The 24364-nt window shown below is 30.1% G+C and overlaps 3 protein-coding genes across 12 annotated transcripts; all 3 read right to left on the bottom strand.

The window, feature by feature from the left end:
- Positions 1-7481: 7481 nt before the first annotated feature.
- LOC120087106 (HSP20-like chaperones superfamily protein) lies at positions 7482-8600 on the bottom strand. The gene has a single exon (XM_039043991.2). The coding sequence runs from the start codon at positions 8276-8278 to the stop codon at positions 7649-7651; it is 630 nt and encodes a 209-aa protein (XP_038899919.1). The 5' UTR covers positions 8279-8600; the 3' UTR covers positions 7482-7648.
- A 155-nt stretch (positions 8601-8755) lies between these two features.
- LOC120087116 (uncharacterized) lies at positions 8756-12692 on the bottom strand. 10 transcript variants are annotated; one of them, XM_039044025.2, is made up of 6 exons: positions 12256-12692; positions 12046-12148; positions 11424-11649; positions 10469-10559; positions 9277-9385; positions 8756-9180 (listed from the first exon to the last, which is right to left on the bottom strand). In XM_039044025.2, exons 3-6 carry the CDS (start codon positions 11530-11532, stop codon positions 9127-9129), a joined length of 363 nt encoding a protein of 120 aa, XP_038899953.1. In that variant the 5' UTR covers positions 11533-11649; positions 12046-12148; positions 12256-12692; the 3' UTR covers positions 8756-9126. The 10 variants fall into 10 exon arrangements, with proteins under 10 accessions (XP_038899953.1, XP_038899969.1, XP_038899929.1 ...); XM_039044041.2 differs by having other exon boundaries at positions 9277-9343; positions 12256-12594; XM_039044001.2 differs by having other exon boundaries at positions 10469-10571; positions 12256-12484.
- Positions 12693-16718: 4026 nt separating this feature from the next.
- LOC120088227 (cytochrome P450 family protein) lies at positions 16719-17787 on the bottom strand. The gene is made up of 2 exons (XM_039045378.2): positions 17352-17787; positions 16719-17246 (listed from the first exon to the last, which is right to left on the bottom strand). Exons 1-2 carry the CDS (start codon positions 17497-17499, stop codon positions 16996-16998), a joined length of 399 nt encoding a protein of 132 aa, XP_038901306.1. The 5' UTR covers positions 17500-17787; the 3' UTR covers positions 16719-16995.
- Positions 17788-24364: the final 6577 nt, after the last annotated feature.

The following is a 24364-nucleotide window of genomic DNA, read 5'->3' as shown; positions in this document are numbered from 1 at the left end:
TCTTGTGTACTTAGTTGAACTATGTACTATCTGTACTAATTTAGATATTGGAGTGTAGTAGGCTCGACATCACACTGGTGTGTGAGGGTATGTTACGCACGTTACCTTGGAAACGAGACCAAACCAGGAGAAGCGTGTCGAAGGTCAAGTAGGAAATTGAGATGTCAATTGCACACATATTTTCCCCAAAATTTTAACTCCCAATTCAGATGTCAACTTAAAATCATATATATTTTACAATTCTTTATATGTGTAACAATTGTACTTGGTAGATAAAATACTCATTTTTTAATACAAACAATGAAATTACAATATATTTTTACATTAATGGAATATATCTGTCTAAAAAAAATTAAAAAGAAAAAAAGAAAAAGAAAAGGTCATCAAGGGGGTTTAGGTTTTTTTTTTTAGAATCTTATGTCAAATTGTAGGTTGGGGTTTAATATGCATGTGTGTTGGTATTGAATCTGATCAAAGTACCACATTGACTAGATAAGGAGATGACGATGAATATATAAGTGACGACAACTGTCTCTAATAGCTTGAGATCTTTTGGGTGCAACCAAAAATAAAGTCATGATGGTTTATGCTCCAAGTAAGCAATATCATACTATCCTAGAGATATCAGGAGGCCCTAACTTTTCCAAGATGGATAGTTGAGCTATCAGACATGTGGTGAAATGTAAAAATACAAATATGTTTGATTACATTTTCTCAAAAGTGTTTTTAGGCGCAAGTTTGCTTGGTTTGCTGTATGCTCAAAATGTTTCTATTAATGTCAAATTATTACTATATAAGACTACTATTAAACACAATTAACTAATAATTTCAATTATGTATTTAAAAACACTTTTCACCAACCAAGTGTTTTTTTTTTTTCTTTTTCTTTTTTCTTTCTTTTTTGATTATATGGTCACCTGAGTTGGTCGTTAGTATTACTCATTGGAGATGATGGAGTTGGTCGTCAAAGTGATCGTCTTGGTTTTCAAGGTAGTAGTTGCGTAAAGTTGGATGTCGAAGGTGATCGCTAGAGATTGTTGCTGGAGGTGGTTGTCAAAGCATGTCACCACCACATCGATGCTGATTGTCGCAGGAGTTGATCATCAATGGTGGCCGACAAGTGGAGTCATTGGAAACATTAGAGGGAGAGAGAGAAAGAGAGAAATATAGAGTTAATAGATAAATGTGCAAACTTCAATAGTGAACACTATTGAAGTTGGTGAATTTTAGTTAATTAACTCCGACCCGTGAAATTGGTTGGCCAAAAATGGAATTGGGTTAAAAACTCAACTCAACTCAACCCAACCCAAGTCAATACCCTAATCACCCCTTATATGTCTTTACTTTATAAGTACATTTTTTTAATGTTGATGGATCTGACTTCATTTTTTGTATGATGTTGATGTGGAAGGCAATATACTGGTGAACTTGGTGGATTATTTACACTCTCGCAGTAACTTCATTTTTAGTATTTTTTTTAATATGATGAAAATAATTTTAACAAATTTTAAATCACACCTTAGCATGTCTTTAATCATTTAAAATCAATTTTAATAATATGCAAATTGTGTTTAAAAATATAAAACCAAATAATAAGTTGATTTTGAACAATTAAAACCATACGTGTTAAAAATAAATTTGAACCTAATAAAACAACCTATTTTAATTATTTCAAAATTATTCTCAAATATGTCTTAATTGTGCAGTCGAAATCGAAACTAACCCTAGTTTTGAAATTAGACAAAGTTTGATCTTATATAGTAATATGTCAAAACTAGAAAGAGAGAGAAGAAAGAATTGGCATTAAAAGCAAAACAAAGAAAGTTAAGTAAGGGGGAAAAAACTATTTAGAAGAAAGAAAGCATATAGAAGAAGCATTTGATTGATGTAAAAACATCTCCACCAAAACTGACACCATCTGATTTTCATCAACGGTGGTTAATCAAAGTCAACGCCTTCTGGTAGTCTGATCAGACGGCATCGAACTCCTCTGAATAATGAGAGTGTACGTGTACGGTGGTAGAAAAAAAGAACAAAAAGTAGAGAGTTTTGACAAGACTATTGAGTAGCACGCTTTATTGGTGCTCTCTGTGTTCAATTTTTCTACTGGCACGTGGCTTCCACCTATTGGCCCGTTCCTCAAATGATTCTTGCCACCTAAGAATCCAAACAAACATTGGACCTCTTTTGAGTTGAAATCTAGAGTTTATATATATGTAAACTTTGGAAGTTTGTGTTCGGGATGCACGGTTGTTTAATCTAGAATTAGAAAGTATGTATTTGAAGTGCATACTTGAATTATTAAGTCAATAATATTTTGTGGACTTTTTTTTTTAAATTAAAAAGTGTAATTTTATAGTGGTTATTTGTGTTTACTTAACTTTTTGTTTAACTCTTCAATTGTATGCATATTTTCCTAAATTTTTAATACTCGGTTGAGTCTTCAACTTAAAATTTTAAATATATTTTACAAAATTTTACCTGCTCAAAGTGTTTCTATAAATGTTAAATTACAATATAAGATGACTATTAATCATTATGAATAAATAATTTCAATTTTCTATTTAAAAACACTTGCATCGGTCCAGTTCTTATGTTTGTTTATTATTATTTTCTTAGTATGTGATTAAATGAGTTGGTCGTTAGAGTTAATAGTTGGAGATGATCGTTGGAGTTGGTGATCAGAGTTGGTCACTAGAGGTAATAGTTGAAGTTGGCTGCCAAAGGTGGTAGTCATGCAGAGTTGGACGTCAAAGGTAGTTGCTAGAGATGGTTTGTCAAAGGTGGAGTTCCATCGAAGATAGTCGTATGGAGGTGGTTGTCAAAGTTTGATCGTCATGACTAGCCGTCAGAGCATGTCGCCGAAGTGAGGTGACAATAGTCGTTAATAGTGGTTGTTGTCAGAGTTGGACGTTAAAGATGGTCGTCAGAGCATGTGTTGGTGATGATTGTCATTGGGGTTGATCATCAGCGATGACCAACAGATGAAGTCATTGGAAACATTAGAGGATTGATAGAGAAAGAGCGGAATATAAAGTTCCTCGATAAATATACAAACTTCAATAATGAATAATGTTGAAGTTAGTGGGGTTGAGTTATTTAATACCAACTTCTGAAGTTGGTATGCCAGACACTAAGTTGGTTCTTTTAACTGACTTAACTCAACTTAAGTTTGTGGGCCAAACAACCCCTTAAACTCTCATTACTTCAATTTTTTTCTCAAAATGCTATGATAATAAATCAAAATATTTTTTTGTTACATATATTTTTATTTAATTCTATTTTTGTTCATGTATTTTTTTATCGTCTAAATTTCGATGAAATATTTTCAATAAATCTTAAATTTAGTTATTTGAAATTAATTTTTATTTAAATTTATAAAATAGTAATTCGAAAAAATATCAATTTATACACACAAATTCTAGTGGTTGTATCAATTTAGACCTCGAACTCATAAATATATCAATTTAAACCTTCAACTTTTGTAAATGTATCAATTTACACTCTTCACGTTCCATTTAAAAAAACCTTGTGTGAACCTTATAATTATATTAATTAAACCCCTCAACTTTCATAAATTGATCAATTTAAACTCTTATTCAAAAATTTCTTTAAAGATCATTCATGCATTTACTCTAATTGTTCATTTTGTAAAACCGACATTTGAAAAAATCTACACACATTTGAGAGTCAATGCATGGATGGCCTTCAAAGGTAATCGTAATGAAATATTTAAATTCATTAGTTTATGAAAGTTTAGGATTTAATTGACTCAAATAATAAGTTCCACGCGATATTAGTTTAACAAAATTTAAAGAACAGTATAAATTGATTCATTTACTAAAGTTTAGGGTTTAAATTGATACAATCATTACTTCGTGATTTTAGTTAATACAATCACTAAAATTTAGGGATATATAATGATATTTTCCCTAATGAATAATAGTTTTCATGTGAGAAAAGACATCATGCAAATATATTTCTAATACATGGTAATTATTTTTTGAAAGAAAAAAAAAAACCAACAATAAACTAATTGTAGAGACTAAATTTTAGTTTTATTAAATGTAATGAAATGAAACCTAAAATTTAAAGACCAGGATGATATTTTATCTATAATCTTTTAGATACGAGTTCTACTTTGAGTTTTTTTTCTCCTTGTCTACTTTCTAAGGGTGCTTTTAAAATTTAAACCAAAATGTATTAGAATTTTGTTAGAGCAAATGTTTATTTAGAGAGGTAATAATGCAGTAAATATTTTTTTAAAACAATCATAGCTTTTAAAATTGTAAAAGTAGAAACAAAGCTATCATCTTGAGATAATACATAAGAGATAGTAAATATCACTTGCCAATGAACTATATGCGTGAAATGAATGGTTGTAATTAAAACTTTGTTAAAAGTCAATTGCAATTAAGATTGGTGGCAACAAAGCACAATCTTTTACATCAATTTTCTGTAGTTTTAAATCAATTTGATTGTTTCTATTTGTATTCAAATAAATGAAAATGAGTCAGTTTATTTACAAGTATAGCAAAATGTTATTATCTATTAGTGATATACTACGATGGACCGTAATAAACATTATCAGTACTAGTATAGATATCTATCATGGTTTATCACTAATAAACAGTTATATTTTGTTATACTTGAAAATATTTTCAGTAGTTTTACTATTTAAAACAATTACCCAAATTTATAAATGTACATTCATTTGCTTCCTACAATCTCAAATAGCTTGTTATTTATACACTCGCGGATCATCATTGTTACCATTTATTATTATTATTATTGATAAAAACACATCCTTTGACCATCGTCCTATATTCAACCTCTTCAACAATACCTAAATCCACCAATTTAGGAGATTTTTGGGCATTTGGCATGCAGTTGAGTTGAGTAAGTAATATTTATCTGTGGAGTAAACTTATTTGTAGTGTTAATAAAACTGTGTTTGAAGTGCATGATTGAATTGAGGGATCGATGGAATCTAATGCCATTTTTTACAACCTACAAAACTTTGATTTTTTTCTAGTTATTTTTATTTGTATAACTTTTTCACAATCATTCAATTACACATTATTATCCTAAGTTTTCAATACATATATGATACCAACTTAAAAACTTCATATGTATTTTACAATTTTTTTGCATGTGACCTTTGTATTTGAGGTACACAAAGTACTCACGTTTCACAATAACAATAAAATTACAATATTAGATACTTTTGATATCTTTTTTAAATTAAGATTTCATATATTAGAATTAGAAGACATTCTTATTTAAAGAAATATACTCTTTTTTTTTTTCAAATAGAGAAACAAACCATCTTAAATACCTTTATAGCTTATATTCTAATTGTGGTGTTTATGCACAAAAATTAATAGACTGTCAAGGGGTTCAGAGTTTTTTTGACATCTAAATCAAGTTAGAGTTTATTATGTACGTATGTTAGTTGGTTTAAAGTATTTATATCATTATGTCCAAATTTAGAATGCATATTTGAACCAAATGCATATGTTTGTCTTATAAAAAATACATCTCAAATTTGTTTTAAAAAATAAAAATGTGTATATATGATATAGGTTGTTTCTTATGAAATATAATGTAATATGGTGTTTCACCCATTGTTACTAAGAAACGGAAAGAAACCTAAGAAATATCCAAGTCGTGAGATGGCAGTGACGGTGAGAAAAAGGCAATGACAATATGGTAAACATTTTCTTCGGCAACGGTTTTTTTCCAAAAAACCTTTTTTTTTAGGATACCCGGGAACAACTCCTAGGTCAATTAAGGATCAAATGTTGGAACCTCATGGGTAAGGAGTCTCGACGAGGTGTCGGGGGACTTGCTTGTGCGCTTCTAACGAAGATTGTTTTGTGCCCCAAACCCAAGATTACGGGGATCCCTATTCAGACCACCTGAGTCCGCGCCTGCACTCGGATGACCACTTCTCATAATTCGAATGTATCTAACCTAGCCCTATTGAAAGTCTAATTGTATTCGGTGAAAGTTGTTCTTTTTGAAAACTAGGAAGGAGACGGCTTAGCAGATAAGAGTCGCCGCTCGATCGCATAGACTGAGTCACTCCATTTGAGTCTTTGACAACCACTCTCTCCTGTGAAACTCCTCCTCAGAACAACTAGCTCACTCACGGAACACATACGTCATTCACGATGAAGAACCTTCCTTTCTTTTTCCCGTTAGAATGAATTCCTCACTACTCCTTGCTGGTGAGCTTACTTCTACAGTACAACGCGGATTTCGCATGCCAATTGACAACTGCTCTATTTCGTATCATCCCAAGACAACCCGTAAAAGGAAGACAAGCAACAACTTAGGCATCACGATGCAATCATATCACATCTCAACTGGGTGTGTATATTTTTAGGCTTTCATTGTTTTGAACGAGACCCCTTTTGAAGACGAGAGTAACCCAATCTTATTCGATCATGAACGAGAGGGTCTAAAAAAGATTCCATCTTTGAGGAGAGAGTGGAAACATATACAATCTTGGTCTATGGTCAACCATCTCGAATAAATCTATCCATCTCCTTACCTTTATATACAAAGGGCACTCCAGGGCTTTACTAATAGTTTTGAGATCTCCGTGAAGGAAAGCTTGATTGACGTCTAACTGGGAGGGATTCTTTGTCGATAGAAGGCATTCGCAAAAGTACGCCCCTACTCCCTCCCTACTTCTGTGGATTAGCTAGCCGCCTCGGACTTGATTGTTCTGTGGAGTTGATTCGCTCAGTACCCCCCATAAACAGAGTTCATGAGCTCGAGAAGAGAAGTAGAGCCCTCGGTCAACCACGGCTGAGTTAGCCTAGCCTACCCTACTAATGTATTATTGAAGAGTACTCAGCCTAGCCTACCCTACTAATGTATTATTGAAGAGTTAGTCCTGTTAGTAAACACGTTACACTTATTACGCTCGATCCTGTACCAAGTCCAAGCGCTAGCGGTAGTCGCCAAAAGCCGGATGAGGAGAGACCTTCACGTTCGATTCTTCTTTCTCATGTTCATTGACGGAAGTCTTTAGCTCCCTGCTCCCAAAGCATATCATATAAAAGCTCTAAGCTCCTACTTTACAGAATTAGCTCACGCGAAAAAATCGGTCCCTTCATGCATGTTCCAGGCAGACTCTTGAAAGGCAATGGAATGCTACTTTTTGTTTTTAACATGTCAGGTGTAACTTGGAAATTTTGAATTAATTATAGTTTGGAAATTTTGGATTAGGACATGTTTGGATTGCTTAAAAATATGTTTTATTTTTTTTTTCATTTTTTCTAGTATATGATCTATCGAATTGGTCGTTAAAGTTGCCGACTTGTAGTATAAAGCTTTGAAATGGGAAATGAAAGTTCGTACCTAAAACAGTAGTATCCTCTGAAATTTTGAATGAAAATTTTGGCACCCTAAAATGGTGGTGACCCCAGAACGGATGACAATAAACTGAAGAAGCTCAAAGCTTATAATTTAAGAAAAATATTTTGTATCAACTTCTAAGATTAATATATTTAGAACCAAAAAACATGATATCCAACCATCCAGTTTATACAACTAAGTTGATTATTCATTCATGTTTATGAAATTACAATGGCCAAAGTAAAGGACTACAAAATGTTTAAAACTCAGCAACATTTCACACGACAGTGATCTCTTTAACATCCTTTGACGGCTTCTCAGCCCTAGGAATGGTGATCGTCAAAACCCCATCTTTCAACTCCGCCTTGATCTCATCCGCCACCGCATCTTCCGGCAGCATCACCGTGCTTTCATAGTAACCATAACTCTCTGCAAATTCTTCTTCTTCTTCCTCTTCTTCCCTGTGCTCTCCTCTGATGTTCAGAATCCGACCCTCCACTGTCACCTTCACTTCTTCCTTAGCAATCCCAGGCATCTCTACTCGCAGTTTGTACCAATCTTCTTGCTCTTTCACACGGCCACCGGAGACCCACCATGGACGGCTCAAATTCAAGCTTTTCAATACTCTGTTTAAGTTCTCTGCCGCTTGCATCAGTGAATTTCCCAGATGAAACTCTCCCCCATTCTTCCTCCATGGTGCCCACTTCTTGCTTTCCCTTTTCGGGACTATTTTGGGGTTTCTGTCTTCATCTTTAACGGTGATCTCTTTGGGATTGACTTCTGAGCTCTGATCACACAACCTTCTGATCAGGGCTTCGGTTCGCCTGGGGAGAAGAGCATCAGCAGGAGAGGAAACAAGGGCCGCCCTTTGCTGCAAATTCTTCAGAGCCAAACGGGTCAAGGCCATGGGGAATGGGTATTCAAATGAGAGATGTGAAGTGGGCTTTGTTTGTGATGTGTTTTTTGTGTAAAAATGGAGATGGAAGAAGATGATGATATAAGGACATTGGGGGGTAGGAGAGAATTTAGAAGATGAGTCCAGAAGGATCGTTGGAGTTTCTGGCAGGTGCTAGTCCATGGCGGAAACAAGTGTCATTCATGTCCTGTGCAGAGCTTCCAGTTGTTTCTCAAATATACCATAAGAACCAACACAGAGAACAAGTGATTTAATCTCTAATCCAAACACAGTTCTCTCTCTCTCTCCCTCTTTTTTTCGCTTCATCTTTTTCACTTATGAATTGTGATGTTTCAAACTTACAAAAGTGGATTGCAATCGAAGCAGCCACTAGTATAAGTTTAAAAGAATAATAGAATCAAATCCAAATAAGAATATAAATCAATATATTTAAGCTAATATTTTTCACAAATAGGATCAGGCAGAAGATAACAAAACTTTATATATTATAAAACAAATTAGCGACAAGAAAAAATGGAAACAATAAACTCACCGTGTCTCTCTCTACACACAATCCATCACTAGAACAGAAGGAAGCAACTCAAGTTTCAGACAAGAACTCGACAAAAACTACCCAAGGAAGAACACAGAACACTTAGTATAACAAACTGAATGCTAAAATGGATTAATGTTCTGTTTTTCCTTTTTTCTGCATGAATCTACATTTTGGGTATTGGCTCAAGTGGCCAATTTAGCAATTGAACCTGTCGAGTTGATGTAATAGCTGTAATTCAACAGTCCATAGGGTTTCCAGAGTCTAACTTAACCTTTAAAATAGCTTTTCATTCCATAAATGATGCTCAATCATACAACCCCTCTTGCTCCCATGCATCCACAAGAAAATCAACCATTTCCTGTAGATTTCACGATTACGTTAGAAAAAAAGGCAAGATTAATAAGGAAAATCGATCAGCAATGAAGCATATTGGTTCGATACGGCAGACACTTACACCAAGTGGTATAGGCTGTGGGAACGGCTTGTTACTTCCCAATAAACTGTCGTATGTTGCATTCCAACTGCAAAGCCAGAACGATTTAGGCATGCAGAGACAATGAGTGCTGAAAAAAAAGATGCAACAAACGAAGTTCACGAATAATCAACTCCCGATTCAGCGAAACCAGATTGTTAAAAGGATTTTGCTTTCTGATTTCTTATCATCTTCAGCAAGCTTTCAGTGTGACGTAGTATCAACATGTTGAAGTGTAGAATATATCAAGACGTATTTGAAGTGAATCATTTCACTACAATATATGTTAATGGTTGAAACTAGACTAGTTTGGAACTGGTTTTAAAGCAATGTCCTTTTTTCGAAATAAATGAAGTTCTTCATTTTTCATTATTATTCTTATGGAACTGGTTTTAAAGCAATGTCCTTTTTTCGAAATAAATGAAGTTCTTCATTTTTCATTATTATTCTTTTGTTAATCCAACATGGGGTAATCAAATCTCGGACCTTTTGGTCGAGGGTACACATTTTATGCCAGTTGAGTTTATGCTCAATTTGGCCAAAACAAATGAAGTTGCACTTTTGAAAACGGTAATTCAAATGTGAAATATAGTTAACCTTTTACCTGTCACACAATCATAGTTGTTAAAAATACTTCTGAAAACAAACACAAGACTAAAAAAAGAATACTTGCAAACAGTTCTCCATAAAAATCTAACGCTTGTAGCATGATGGTCTCCCTCTAAACAACTGCAGGCAAACAATTCAGCTTGCATGATGGACTACTATCCATGGTGCTTTCATTGACAAAAACTCATAGAAATTTTCTAAAGAACATTTAACCTTCTCATAGGCCCACTTGACCAAACCACATAGTAGGGATGTGAAATCATAGCGTATGTAAACCTTAGAAGAAAACCATCATGGAAACTTGTAATAATGTTTTCGGAAAGAAATATATAAAATGTACGGAATACAAGATCTTCCAATAAATGTTTCTTAAAAAGGGGACATGATTTAGAAGTTGTCAATGAAATTAACTAGATGTAACTAGTAAATGATTTTCAGCATGGACCGGAATAAATGGTTTGTCAAGAACCTCAATACAGCTTTATAAGTAGAAATCAAAATTTTCCTGATTGATTTATGAATATAAAATAACTTCGGTTACGGAAAAGAATAGCCACCAACTTACTTTAATTTGGGTTCTCGAATCAAATGTTCTTTGTTGCCGGACTTTCTGTTCTGCACCCAATGCTGCCTAGTTTGATTCCAGAGAAGAAGACCTACAACTAGAACTGTCAACTAATGGCTAATAACATGACAATATTGTTGAACATAGAAACTCTCCTGAACTATAAACTTTTGTATCCAAAAGAGAGAGAATAATGATGCTAGAGATGAATGTTTAGAGGTTTAGAGAGAGATCCAAGCAATATTTTGTTCTTCGTAAGATTTCAAGATTGTCTTTAGGCTTCAATTTCGAAGGCCTTTTGTAACGTTCATAGGTACTATTTTACACAATTGGAGTTCATTTCTTTAATGGACCTTCTCTGAGCTTGTTTTTTTTTTTTTCATTTAAGTGTATTCTTTCCTTTATTCTCAATGAATGGCTTTTTTTAAAAAAATAGGGTCATGTGAGAATAGTAGTAGTGACATAATTGTAATTTTTGATAGTTGGTTTGGGTGGAGTTGGTTATAAGTAGGGATAGTTGGTTTGGGTGGAGTTGGTTATAAGTAGGGAAAGTTAGAGAGGGTGGAGGTTAGAATGGTCTGTGAATCAGTCTATAGTGGATGCATTGTTGAAAGAGATAACCATCTCAAAAAGCTATTGATATTATAATTTCTTCTATGTTACTATATTGTAATATAGTTACAATATATTATCATTTTCTCATAACTGGGATTCAAACAAATTAGATACACTATGTATTAGTTAGTGGTTGTATTGCATCAACTCAGACATGGATTGAGACTTGATATTTAAGAATAGAATGGCCATTTTTTGTGGGCTTGTTTTTTTTTTATGTCCTTGTACTCTTTCATTCTTTTTTTTTTTTTCAATGAAAGTTGCTGTTTCAAAAAAAGAAACAAATAGAAAATAAGTTATAGAGCCTTGGCAACACAAGTTAATCAAACGAAAAACTTACCATGATTAACAAATGCAGTAGGAACATTAGATTCGCTAGAGTCCCCCTGTAATCGATTGGTTTTAATTGATGAATCACCTCCCTGTGACTGGTTAGCAATGTTGTCCATATCGTATGAGCTCAAGATTCCCAAAATATGTTACAAGAAGCCTTGAATCGATAAACTACTAGAGTCGTAAGCTTAGGCTCGATATGGTTTTCAGGCCAACCAATGATCTATCATAAACTATAGTGAACAATAGAAAGAAGAAAAATTAGGAGGAAAAGAAAAGGAGAAGAGGCATTGATTCTAAGTTTCTAACATAAAAGAAATCTTTTGCATGATGCTCATTAAGTAGTTATTCACATTTTCCCATATGTACATTACCAATTTACAACTGAAAGAATCCATAAAACCACAGGATCTTTAATTTCCATACTATCATTAACACCATTAAAAACAAATCAAATGAATATTAGAGCAGCAAAAACAGTTCGAGGTAACCAATTTAAACCCCTTCCTTTAATGTTAGTAAATTTTCTAGGCAATCAAACACAGACCCAATAACCCATTTCGCCACACACAATGACAATCACATCAATCAAATACATTCAGAATCCAGAACAGCAAAAAAGAGCTTACCCCATTTACAGGGCAAAGTATATAAAGCAAACCCAGAAGACAAAAACTGATCCACAGAGCAACCAAATCCGATTCCAGGAAGAAAAAGATCAGAGAACCGCTTCTAGAAACGAAAAAGATTCACGGGTGTAAAGATAAAAGCAGATTCAAAAGCAAATTTGAGAAATGGATAGATCAGCATTAAAAATTAAGGGAAAAGAGAAATTGAACCTTTCGAGGGAAAAGATAAAAGTGGTCGACCTCGAATGAACAATATCACGGGTCGCCTCTCTCGTGCCTCCCTGAAATCGAAAATGCTCTGTTCGAGGATTCACAAGCTAAGCTATTCCTCTCCCTTTCTTCTTCAACCTTGGTTTCTTCTCTGGATATTATTAATGGGCGCAATGGCAACAAAGGAAGGGGAGGAGGAAAATGGTGGAAATTTAGAATATTATTATTTATAGGCAAATGGATTGTAATTATCTTTTAAAATAATAATCAAACCTAATTTTATGATCAAATATGGATTCAGAGAATGTTTTGGTTAATTTCTGGATTTTAATATTTCCAAGAAAAGTTTGATCTTGTTTGAATTTTGTGGATAAATTGATTCTTTGATTTTTCTATATCTAACTAAAAAAAGGAAAAAAAAATGAATTATAAAATTTGGATGTCAGGTAGGTGTGTTTATCTTCTTTATAGTATTAGCAAACTCAAAGATAAAGCAATCTAATGTAAATTTGAATTTCTAGATTTAGGCCAATAACTAATCTTCGGGATGATTATCATAATAATAATAATAATAATAATAGTTTTTGGGATGATATTGTGGTCAAATTATACTTTAGATTTTGGTTACTAGTACTTAATTTCAATGTATCTTTTTTTTTTTTAATTTCATTGTCCTCTTCATTTAGTTAAAGCTTTTTTTTTTCCTTGTTGTAACTAGATATAGTAAATTATATGTATCAAAAGTGAGTTTAATTCTAGTCTATTTTGTTTTCAAACTAAGATAATATTTTAATTAAGCTCAAATGTTAAAATATGATATGTTGATATATGCATAAATTGAAAGATTCGACATCGATATTAAAGATTAATCAATATCTCCATCTCCATTATCTTTGAAAAATAGTCATCAAATATAAGAGAATATCATCTATTAATCTCAATATAAGGATTTACACTAACGAAAAGATTTATAACTTAATTTGGAAGTATAAAGAACTTAACTATTAATTTTTTTAATTTACAGAAATATCTGACAATATATATATTTAATTTTACTAATATATCCATAAAATTGAAATAAGAATTGAAAATCTTGATATCATATTTTATTCCTTGATTAAGCGTAATATGTCTTTTTTTTTTTGTTGCTGCTTCATATGGCTCGATAGATCTAACTTCTTCAAAATTTTCATGTTATGAAAATAAAATATTAAGCAGATAAATATAATTCTTCTCAAAATTTATGTTACGTATGCAAATTATACTTATACCTCTTCAATTTGGTTGCCAAAACCTCACATTCCTCTTATTTATTGATGTTGACCTACTTAGTACACCCTTTGAAACACAACCTTAATAATGCTCATACTCATTCATATACCCTAAAAAATAGCACAAGGGAATTTGTGGGAAAATGTAAAGTTTTTTTTTCTTGATATTGGGATTGGTTCAAGCCAATCTCATAACATTGAAGTAAGAAGCATTCAAATTAAGGTTATTTGTGAATCCAAAATCAAATTGGTTGAGTTGAGTTGTTTATTTAATATATACATATTTATTTAATATAAGGGTGTTCAAATAACTCAATAATCCGAACAACTCGAATTATTCAACCTAACAACCTAAAATATAATGGTTAGGTTGGGTTAGTTTTGTTTTTGGATTAGATTGGGTTAAACTTTTTCTATTTTTGTTGGATTTTGTGAGTTGGCTAAAAAAAATTGGGTTAACCGAACTCAAATTAATATATATATATATATTTCTCTTTATTTAAAATTTGATTACTTTGTAGTTTGTATTAATTAATATCAATTTTAAATATTTTTCTTTTAAAATTGTTATGATATTTGTCTTTATTTAAAGTTTGCAATAAATATCTTAGATATTTGGTACTTACCATTTGAATTTTATTAGATTTTAGTTATTAGTCATATGTTGTATATAAATTTAAATATTTTTAATTAAAAAGAAAAAAAATAAGTTATAACCCGAAAATCCAACCCGAGTTTAAAGAGTTAAGTTGGGTTGAGTTAGAGACTTTATTTGGTTTATTCGAGTTGACAACCTAACCAATCTGAGTTTTCGGGTTGGTCCAAAAAATATCGTCAACCCAACCCAACCCTCTATACCCCTAATTTAACATGAGTGAAACTGTAAAAATATCACCAAAACTCATGATCCATAAGAATACGAAATAGATGTTATCTGTTAATCTACTCGAGAAAGATATTGTTTACCAAGCTATATAAAAGTTTGGAATGGCTAAAATCCAAATAGTTGTATTTAAAAAAAAATTCTTGATAATCACAAATTTACTTTGACATAAATTAAATTTAACTGGAAAAAAATTAGATCTTCAAAGTTTAAATGAATCATAAGATATATGACATGTATATAAATTACAACTTTACTCCATATATTTTAGAAATGTAATGTTTTTTTAATAGTGTCTTATGGTCTCATTTTCACTCACATAAACATCACTTTAATTCTATTCATATCAACAAATTTAATTTGATTAACCTAAACATTACTCATTATTTGGGCAAATGAAGATTCTTTCTTCTTCTTCCTTTTTCTTTTTTTCTTTCTTTTTTTTAAAAAATTAATATATATTCTAAAGTCAATGATGTGTATGCATCGAAAGTAGTACTTTGGAAGATTTTTGGAATGGAATAGCTTTTGGACTAAAAAAAGTAATGGAATTTTTAATCTGGTCAATCATAATTTTATATCTTCATTATTAGAGATGGTAAAAATCTTTTTGGCCCACATCACCATAGAGTTTCTATTTAAATAGTGCCAAAATCAGGGACTATAAAAAAAAAAATTACATATAGAAAAAAATGTAAACTTATTTATAGAAATAGTAAAAAAACCATGATATATATAGATGGATTTCTATCAATTTCTATCATTGATAGACATTAATAGAATTTTATCCGTCTCTATAAAAAAATTAATTTTATAATTTTGGGTAAATAATTTCTCTTATTTTTCTATTTTTTAAAATCTCTCCAAGAAAATTAATATATATTATCTATTAAGAAAGGAATGATTCTTTTCCCTACTCCAACCCTTGTCTCTAGACAAGACAAAGTGAAGAAATTTTAAATAATTTCTATTTTTAGTTCCATCAAATAATTGGTCCTTTTTATTAAAAAAAAAAAGGTTACCTTCTTTACTTTCAATTTTTAGAAAAATGAAAATATAAAAATCTCTCAAAATCCATTAAGTTTGGTAAAGTCTAATCTACTTTGTATCATATTTCATACTTGTAATCCATATAATCGATTTGAGAAGACATATGATCTTATAGATAGGAGATTTGATCATTGACTTTTAGAACGATAATTAATATTGTGATTGAGTTATGTTCGAAATGATATATATTGTTTATTCAATCTAGCCACTTATTTATCTCGAAGATATAAAACAAGATTTTTGTTTTAATGATATTGTAATTATTAGCCTAACATATATCAACTATTTTTCTATTGAGATTGTATGAGTTTACATCATGAAACATTTGAATTTAACTCTACGCATTAACTACTATAGATGTATTCGAACATTTTTCAAACCCTACACATCTTACCATTGCTAAGCAACCATATGATATAGAACTATTGAGCTATACTCATACCAAAATTTACTCGAGAAAGATGTTGATTTTGTAACCCATTCATTTATATGACAAAAGTTATTCTATATTTTAAGGGAAAATATAATTTGTTTGATGGGCTATATATAAGATAATAACAATAATAGCAATTTTTTAAGTTAGAGATCTAATTTCTAAAATTCCTTTCGTAATTATTTGATTTTTTATTTTGAGTTTTTTTTTTAATTAAATCTATTTCCTTTCAATTTCTTATCAAATAAAAAATTGAATTCTTGGCCAAAGTACAAAAATAAAAATACTTTTTAAAAATTATTTTTTTAATTTTCAAAACTTGGTTTAGTTTTTTTAAAACATTAGCAAAACCAACATTTAAAATATCGATGTCGACGGAAGTATCGAGGTTTTAAGTTTACAAAAATTTCAATTTTGACGAATATTTTTTAAAAAATTATGAAACAAAAATTTAAAAGAATAATTTAATTTAATAAATAAACATTTTATAATTTTTAAACAAGTTAACATATCAATTATTTATATTATAGTTACACTAGTGACATTTTGTTGCTTAATTATTTGTTTCCCAAATTTTTCTATAATATAATGAAAATATCGATTCATCCTTTATATCAATATCAAACTCATAGAAATGTATAAATATCGATATATTGACAAAAATTTAACACTATTAATAGAATATAAATAACAAAACAAAAAAATTTAGAGGTAAAATAAACGATTATATAGATTTAATTTTCAAAAATTTAAAAAAAAAATCAAATAATCAGCTAATGGAGCTTAAGAAAATGATAACTAGCACGCATGAAAACAAGAAATTGAATTCTACTTTCCCAATCGTTTCTTTCACATTTCCATTTTCAAATTCCACCAACAAACCCTACAAAACTTAAAACTTCTTTACATCATTCATAACCTTCTTTTGTTTTTAACTAAAATGAAAAGAGAAAAGGAAAAAAAAAAAAAAAAAAAAAAAAGTGAGTGGGAGAAACTCCACCATCCATTGACAGCCACAGAGAACCTAGATTTTTCTCATAATTTCCCCAGAAAAAAACAAAGAGAGAAAGAAAGAAACAGGTTTAGAAAAAACAGAGTTATGATCAAAACGAACATTGAATCCTTTGCGATCTGTCTTTAAGAATTCCATTATACAGAGCAACTCGATTTGCAGGAATTTCATTTCTACAATTGCTTGTTCTTGTTCTTGTTAATTTTCTTTCCTCCATACCCATTTTCTCATCATGCTCTCTTCTATACTCTTCTCCATTCCCTTTTGGCTCTTTCACATCCTCTGCAAATCTCACCTTCTTCTTCTTCCTCCTCTGTTTCTTCTTCTCCTTCTTCTTTTCATCTAACATAAAAAACCCATCAATATTTCACCTCCAAATCTTCAAATTTATCATCTAAATACAACAACATAAAAAACCCACCAAGTAATTGAAGGAAATGAAATTACCAGAAGAAAAGCAAGAAGGAAGAAGGGATATGGAAGGGATTATTGGATTGATCTTGTGGTGATTGGAGAAAGCGAGGAACAGAGCTGTGGAGGAGACGACCATGGCTGTGGCAATGACGAGACCTTGAGAGCTTAGAATGGAAGACATGGCGGATGCCCAAAGTTGAGTTGATTCTCTTTAACTTTGCCTGTTCTATTGATGAATCGAAAAAACAAAATCGATGCAGGATTTTTCCTTTTTTTTTTCTTTAAGTGGGATTTGGGAAAGGAAAGTTTTTAGTTGGCAAGTGGGAGAGAAGGAGATGGAGATTTTAATTATATAAGTGGCTCTGTAAGCTTCTCTAGAGAGAGAGAGAGATTGACTCAAAATTAATGGACTTAGGCTTTCATTATGTGGTCGACAAAACTCAGTGTGGACGTTCTCGTAAGATGTCTCAAGGCATACAAAACTTGATTGGATTGTTTTAGTACAATAATCATCGGAGAACTTCGTGGGATGTTTTCACTGAATTTTTCACTACAATACATAACTTAACTGGATTCTTGAACTCATAGAAACGTAGAAATATCAATGAAAATATTGACATATCGACGAAAATTTTATATTATGGATAGAATATAAATAACAAAATAAGAAATTTAGAAGTAAAACAGATTGTTATAGACTTAATTTTCCAAATTCAAATAATTATTGTTGACAAAATTAATTACTCAAAATTAATGGACTGGGACTATCATGATGTGGTTGACAAAATTTAGGGTGGACGTTCTCGTCAGATCTCTCAGGGGATGATTAGATTTTTATTTCTAATATTTGTAATGCGATAATCATTTTGATGAATTTTGTGTGGATGCTCTCATAGGATCTCTTATTGGGATACATATGTTAACTGGATTTTTCGTTCTAGTGCAGTAATAATTATCTTTGTGAAATGTTTACTGTATTTGGAGAGAACGTAATCTTTGTGCTTATGGAGCTACCTTGTGGTTCTCTTAGTGATTTATTAGGTTGTTCTATATGATGTATTTTTTAATTGTTTAGGGATTCATGTAAACTCTTCTCTTTACGATCTTGTCGTATTTTGTATGTGTCACGACTTTTAATGTGAAGTTCATTAAAATTTTAAATGTAGATTTGACATGATAAATAATGACCTAAAATTATCATCTTAATTTAAGAAAGAATAATACTTAAAGTAGAGCTTTTGTCGGAGTGAGATTTCTAAACATTAATTAAAGAAAAATTATGTTAATCAATGGGAACATAGAAGTAGATGCTATTGAAGTTTGAAATTTCTATGAATTAGTTAAAGATTTGAAAGAAATAGAAACAACCCATTCAAACGTTAATGAACATCAAGGAAATAAATTGGAAAAAAAATGAAGAAAAAAAATTACAACATAAAAGAATAAGTTGAAAATGTTTAACTAAACTGAAAATTGTTAGAAAGATTAGATTAAAATATCTCATTTTATTTTAATCTCTAGACTTTTAAATATTTTAAATATCTAAATTTAATCATACCTTCAAATTTTGATTCATATGCTTGGTTTAAAATTCTAATTTTATAAATTGGAAAATTTAATAATAACTATCATTAAGATGAAAGGCAAAAGTAAATATATTCAAAAAATTAGGGGAGGGAATGCAAATAGACAATATTTAATATTTTAAAATTTTAACTATAAACTCAACCTAATTTTTCCTTTTTTTTTTCTTTTTTAAAAAAATATTTTTGGTTCTTAGATTTTGAATATAGTTTTTATTTGATCTATAAATTTCAAAATGTTACGCATTTAATCTTTAAGTTTTTAGTTTGATTTCAATGTAGTTTCTGGATTTGAAAGCCTTATAATTTGACCATTGATATTTGAGTTTTTTTTTTTTTTTTTTTTTTTAATTTGGTCCCTAAATTTCAAGATTTACATTCTTAATCTTGATTTTTCACTAAATACTCATTTTACATCTTTAATGTCAATGTCTACTAGTTAATCTAAAATAATTATAATTAATTGAATTTTACTTCATAATTACTTTTAACTTAATTAATAGACATTAAATTTCAACTATTAACTTAATTAAAGTCAATGATTGGATGTGATTATTTAAGGAAAAGAAGATGCTGAAACAAAACTCAAATTTCAAGAATAAAATTTTAAAATTTTAAAATCTAAAAACTAAATTTGAAACCAAACTCAAAACTTAAGAATTAATGGGATGTTTAGGCCCCCAACTTCAAGTGGGTGGAGCGTGCTTAGCCCCTCCAAACTCGAGGTTCCATTACCAATATTTCAACTATTATAATATATAATTAATAATAATATTACTATTTCAAATATCTATTTGTTAGAGTATTTACTATTTTCTAACTCATGTGCACCTAAAATACAGATTATTATAACCTACAAATCATTATAACCCACAAATTATAATAATAATTAACTATAATAAGAATAACCCCCGAGGGGGCGTTTGGTTCAAGGATTATAATTAGACTATAATAACCATTTCTTGTTATAGTAAATATTATTTCAAAACTCTTATTTGTTACGGTATTTACTGTTTGCTATAGTTTTTGTTTACTATTTCACATTCAAACTAAAATAGTTTACACCTCAAACACAAACTATTATAAATTATAATAATCTAAGACTATAATAATGACCTTCTTATCCCAAACACTCTTAAATAAGTAACATTTTGAAATTTAAAAATTAAATGGAACTAAAATCTATGACTAAAAATGATTTTTTTTTTTTTTTTTTAATTTTTAGAACTTAACCTAAAGTTGATTAAAATAACAAACTAATAAGACATTTAAAAGTGTTTATGGAAACCAAAATGTTATTATTATTGTTTTTTTTTTTTTTGGAAAAAAAAATAATTAATAGTAAGCAGTCAACTTTCATTCAAAACCCCCAAAAGAAGAGTTCTGAGAGAACAGTCAATTCAGGTGGGACCCACTCTGGATAACCCTAAAAGGCTAAAACTCCCCATTCCTATTTATTTTAAACACTGTCTTCCAACTGTTACCTGACACCTGGTTTCCACACCTTTATCACTATTCATTGTTTTTCTTTTCATACCCCCTAACTTTTTGTATTTATACTTCAATCTTTTAAATAATTGCAAAATCATCCTTCAACTTTTTATTTCATCCACCATCTTCTCCATTTAAAAATTAGTAAAATTACTTTTTTTATATCACTAATAGCATCTTGAGATCACATATCTTATTTTATATAAGATAATTAATCATTGTATTTGAATATGTAGGATGATTAATATCTGAAAGTTAACTATATCTATATGTATTTGATTTATGAATATTGTATATGAAATCTAAAATTAAATAATTACTTATTAAATCGAAGAAACAATAAATGTAATTCTAAATTAATCACTTAAAATAAAACATTAAACATAATTTAATTACTAGAAATAATTAAATCAATATATATTAATTCTTAATTCTTAATAATAAAATCTATATTAAATGATTAAGATAACATAAAATATTAATTATAAATGTATTAGTTTAAAACTTTAGGAAAATTTTCACAAATAGAAACAATGTCAAGCTACTTACAGAAATAACAAAAAAGAAAAAAAAAAACACTGATAGACGCTGATAGATTTCTATCAGCGACTGTTAGTTTCTATCACTGATAGACATTGGTAGACTTTTATCGACCTCTATCAAAGAAGACTAAAATTTTACTATTTTGTATAAATAATTTACCTTTTTTTTTTTTCTATTTTGAAAATCGCCCTTAAATTCATTAAGCTTAAACAATACATTTATATTTAATAATTAATTAAAATTAATAATAATGGTTAATTGATGTCAATCAATTAATTAATTAGACTATATTTTTACTAGGTATAAAAATTCCACCCATATAGATGGTACTAGAAAATTCATATTAGATGTGTTTTAAATTTCTATGGATAATATATCTTGGATTTTAAAAAATGAAATAATGTGAAACAAATAAAAATATTTGTCTGAAATCATAGAATATATGAAACAAATAAATCCAAAAAATTACTCATAAATATTTTAAACTCATTATTAAAAACTCGGAGACTAAAAGATAAATTTTAAAATCTTAGACCAAATACATCTATTATTAATAAATCAAGATTTATAGAAAATTATTTTTTCCTAAAAAAATATATGTTAGTTACCATTGAATTTTATTCGTGTTATCCGTTTGTATAATAGGAATAAAACTATGGATATTTGATTGAGTGGTTTTTTCCAAGGAAGGGACTTTAGTTGAGAAGAGAAATTAAATAAATATCTCTCTCTAGCTAATAATTTTATTTAAATTAGAATTCTCATGGTATAGTAGTAGGTTTAAATACAATTTTTACTTTCATTGGCTAAATATTTTTTTAGAAGGATCTTAAAGTTTAAAAGTCATATTTAGATTTTCTCTTATTCAATAAATTCTAAGTTCAGTAGTTTTTGTTTTTAATTGAAATTAATGAAATTATAACATGAAATATTATATTGTCATGGTTTGCTATACATATGTATAATTTTAACTCTGAACTGATTGTATCAATGGAAACCAACTTTTGTAACTGTACCAATTTACACTCTCTATTTACGTTATGTGTTTGTATAAAGATCAAGTGAGATTTTATTTTTATCAATTAAACCCTTAAACTTTTATAAACAAATCAATTTAGACTCTCAATTACGATTTTATTTGAAAATTTCCCATGCATTTGAAGGGATTGGAATTTCCCGTAGCGGAAGCAATTGGACGCATTAATCTCAAAATTTCGTTTAACAAAATGCAGAAAATTCACAATGACGGAAACCATGGAAAAACATAAACTTAAGCATGCTTTCTACAATACAAATTAGATAGGAGGGATTAAGAAATCACTTACCCGTTGAAGACAAATTCTTCGCGTTCCTCTCCAATTCACGTTGTCTTTTCCCAATCTCACGAACACCACAATCGGACACCACCACGGAGTCTTCCCCATCATTCTTAGGGACGAGAACCGTGTAGATTTGTGGACTTGTAAATAAATTTGACAGGAGGGAAGGAGAAAACAATTGAGAGAAGAAAAAATTTCTCTAGGTGAAGAACTAGAGAGTGAGTGAGAGAGAGGGAGGGAACTTTCTCTCTCCTCATTTGTTACGCGAGAGAATGAGAGATTAAGGGGTGAGGGATTCCCTCCCCTTTATTAAATTTGAATTTAATATATATTTAAACCATATGTTATATCACATATAACATATAACCTATTGTTAATATTATATCACATATAACATAAACTATAGTTTATTGTTCTCTCAAATAACCTAAGGTATTAATATAAATCAAATTCATTTTAATTTTAATATATTGAATTACATTAATATAAATAATAATTGAATCATATTCAAATTATAACACCTCTCAATAAAGTATATAAATTTAATATGAATCACATTCAGATAATTAATTTTTGAATGATATTCAAACATTTATTTCTCTCATAAAACTATATAAATTTAATATCAATCATATTCCCATTAAATTATAACATATAGTTTTTATATGAATCATATTCATATAATTAATATTTAAATCATATTCAAATATTTATTTCTCTCATAAAATTATATTTAAATTTAACATGAATCATATTCACATTAAATTTTAACATATAGTTTTTATATGAATCATATTCATATAATTAATATTTGAATCACATTCAAGTATTTATTTCTCTCATAAAAATATATCAACATACATTATATTATATAATGTATCAATATAGACTATTTAACTGTATCTTATACAATTAATTTCCTTTAATTAATTTGAACAATTCAAATCACACCAAAATTAATTTGATTCCCATCAGTCCTCATAAGCTAACGAGGGGACCTTATGGACTTATAGATTGAAGGTCCAATGATACGAGATTAATTGATTAAACTCTTTTAATCAAATTAATCAACATTCATTAACTGTCGATCACTTCACTAAAGACTGATAGCTGAATTCTTCGCACTATAAATATATTTTTGTGTTTATTAAATATAACCAATCAACAATGCGTTGACCCTTCACAAATCGCTCGTAAGTACGGTTGGGTCAAATTATTGTTTTACCCCTATAGTTACATCAAACTTCTTAAGTACCACTGATCCTTCTAATGAATAATTAGTCATAGTCCAATTATGACCAAATCCCTCCCGGGCCAGGAGAGGGTGAGGTGCCTCATTATTCAAGCCCCAGAATCAGACCTTAAGGGAGCAATTTATCTTCTTACCCTAACTATAGGAAAGAAGTGAATTCCATCTTGTGTAGCTATGTTCCCAGCTCTCCAATCAGACGAATCCCAAAAATGGTAGGCTTATTGAGTCGACGAATGTGGCCACTCTCACCTATATAAATCAAAGGATCACCCTTATAGGCAGAAGTTCACAACTCACTCAGGATTAAGGTTAAGTCTATTAGGATTGGTGTCATAATTCTCCCGGAGTCTCGTAGTTTATAATCTATATATTATTATGAATAAAATAAGAGTTATTTTATTTGGCATTTACTCATATCCAATAAACAAAGTTTCATGGTTATTGTATGTAAACTTAAGCAAGTATATGAGATATACAAGTGGATCATGCCTTAAGTGATAATCTAAATAGGTCTGTAGTATAAGGATTAAAGAAGGATACCTGATCCTGGTAACACTACAGATACAACCCGCTTTGTAGAGGTTTGCAAATGTTGTGAACTACTACAGATGGTAGATCCTGACCATTCATATGGAGACATGCGAGCGAGGGTGTCCTATACAAAAATTTTATATAAGGCCGGACCATGAGATGACTAGTCTCTGTATATAACGCCATTGATACTTGAGACTTACATCTCACCTAAACGACTATAGGTGACATGATCTCAATCCTGAGTATTTTGGGAACTCTTACCTTTGAGGGCGGTCCTTTGATTAATATGGGTGAGAGTGGCCAGATTGCCAACTTAACATGCCT

This window comes from Benincasa hispida, chromosome 1 (genome assembly GCF_027475165.1).
Source record: "Benincasa hispida cultivar pf3 chromosome 1, pf3_genome.v1.1, whole genome shotgun sequence".
Taxonomy (NCBI): domain Eukaryota; kingdom Viridiplantae; phylum Streptophyta; class Magnoliopsida; order Cucurbitales; family Cucurbitaceae; genus Benincasa; species Benincasa hispida.
Note: the sequence above shows the minus strand (reverse complement) of the source record. Positions and strands in the feature narration are given on the sequence as shown.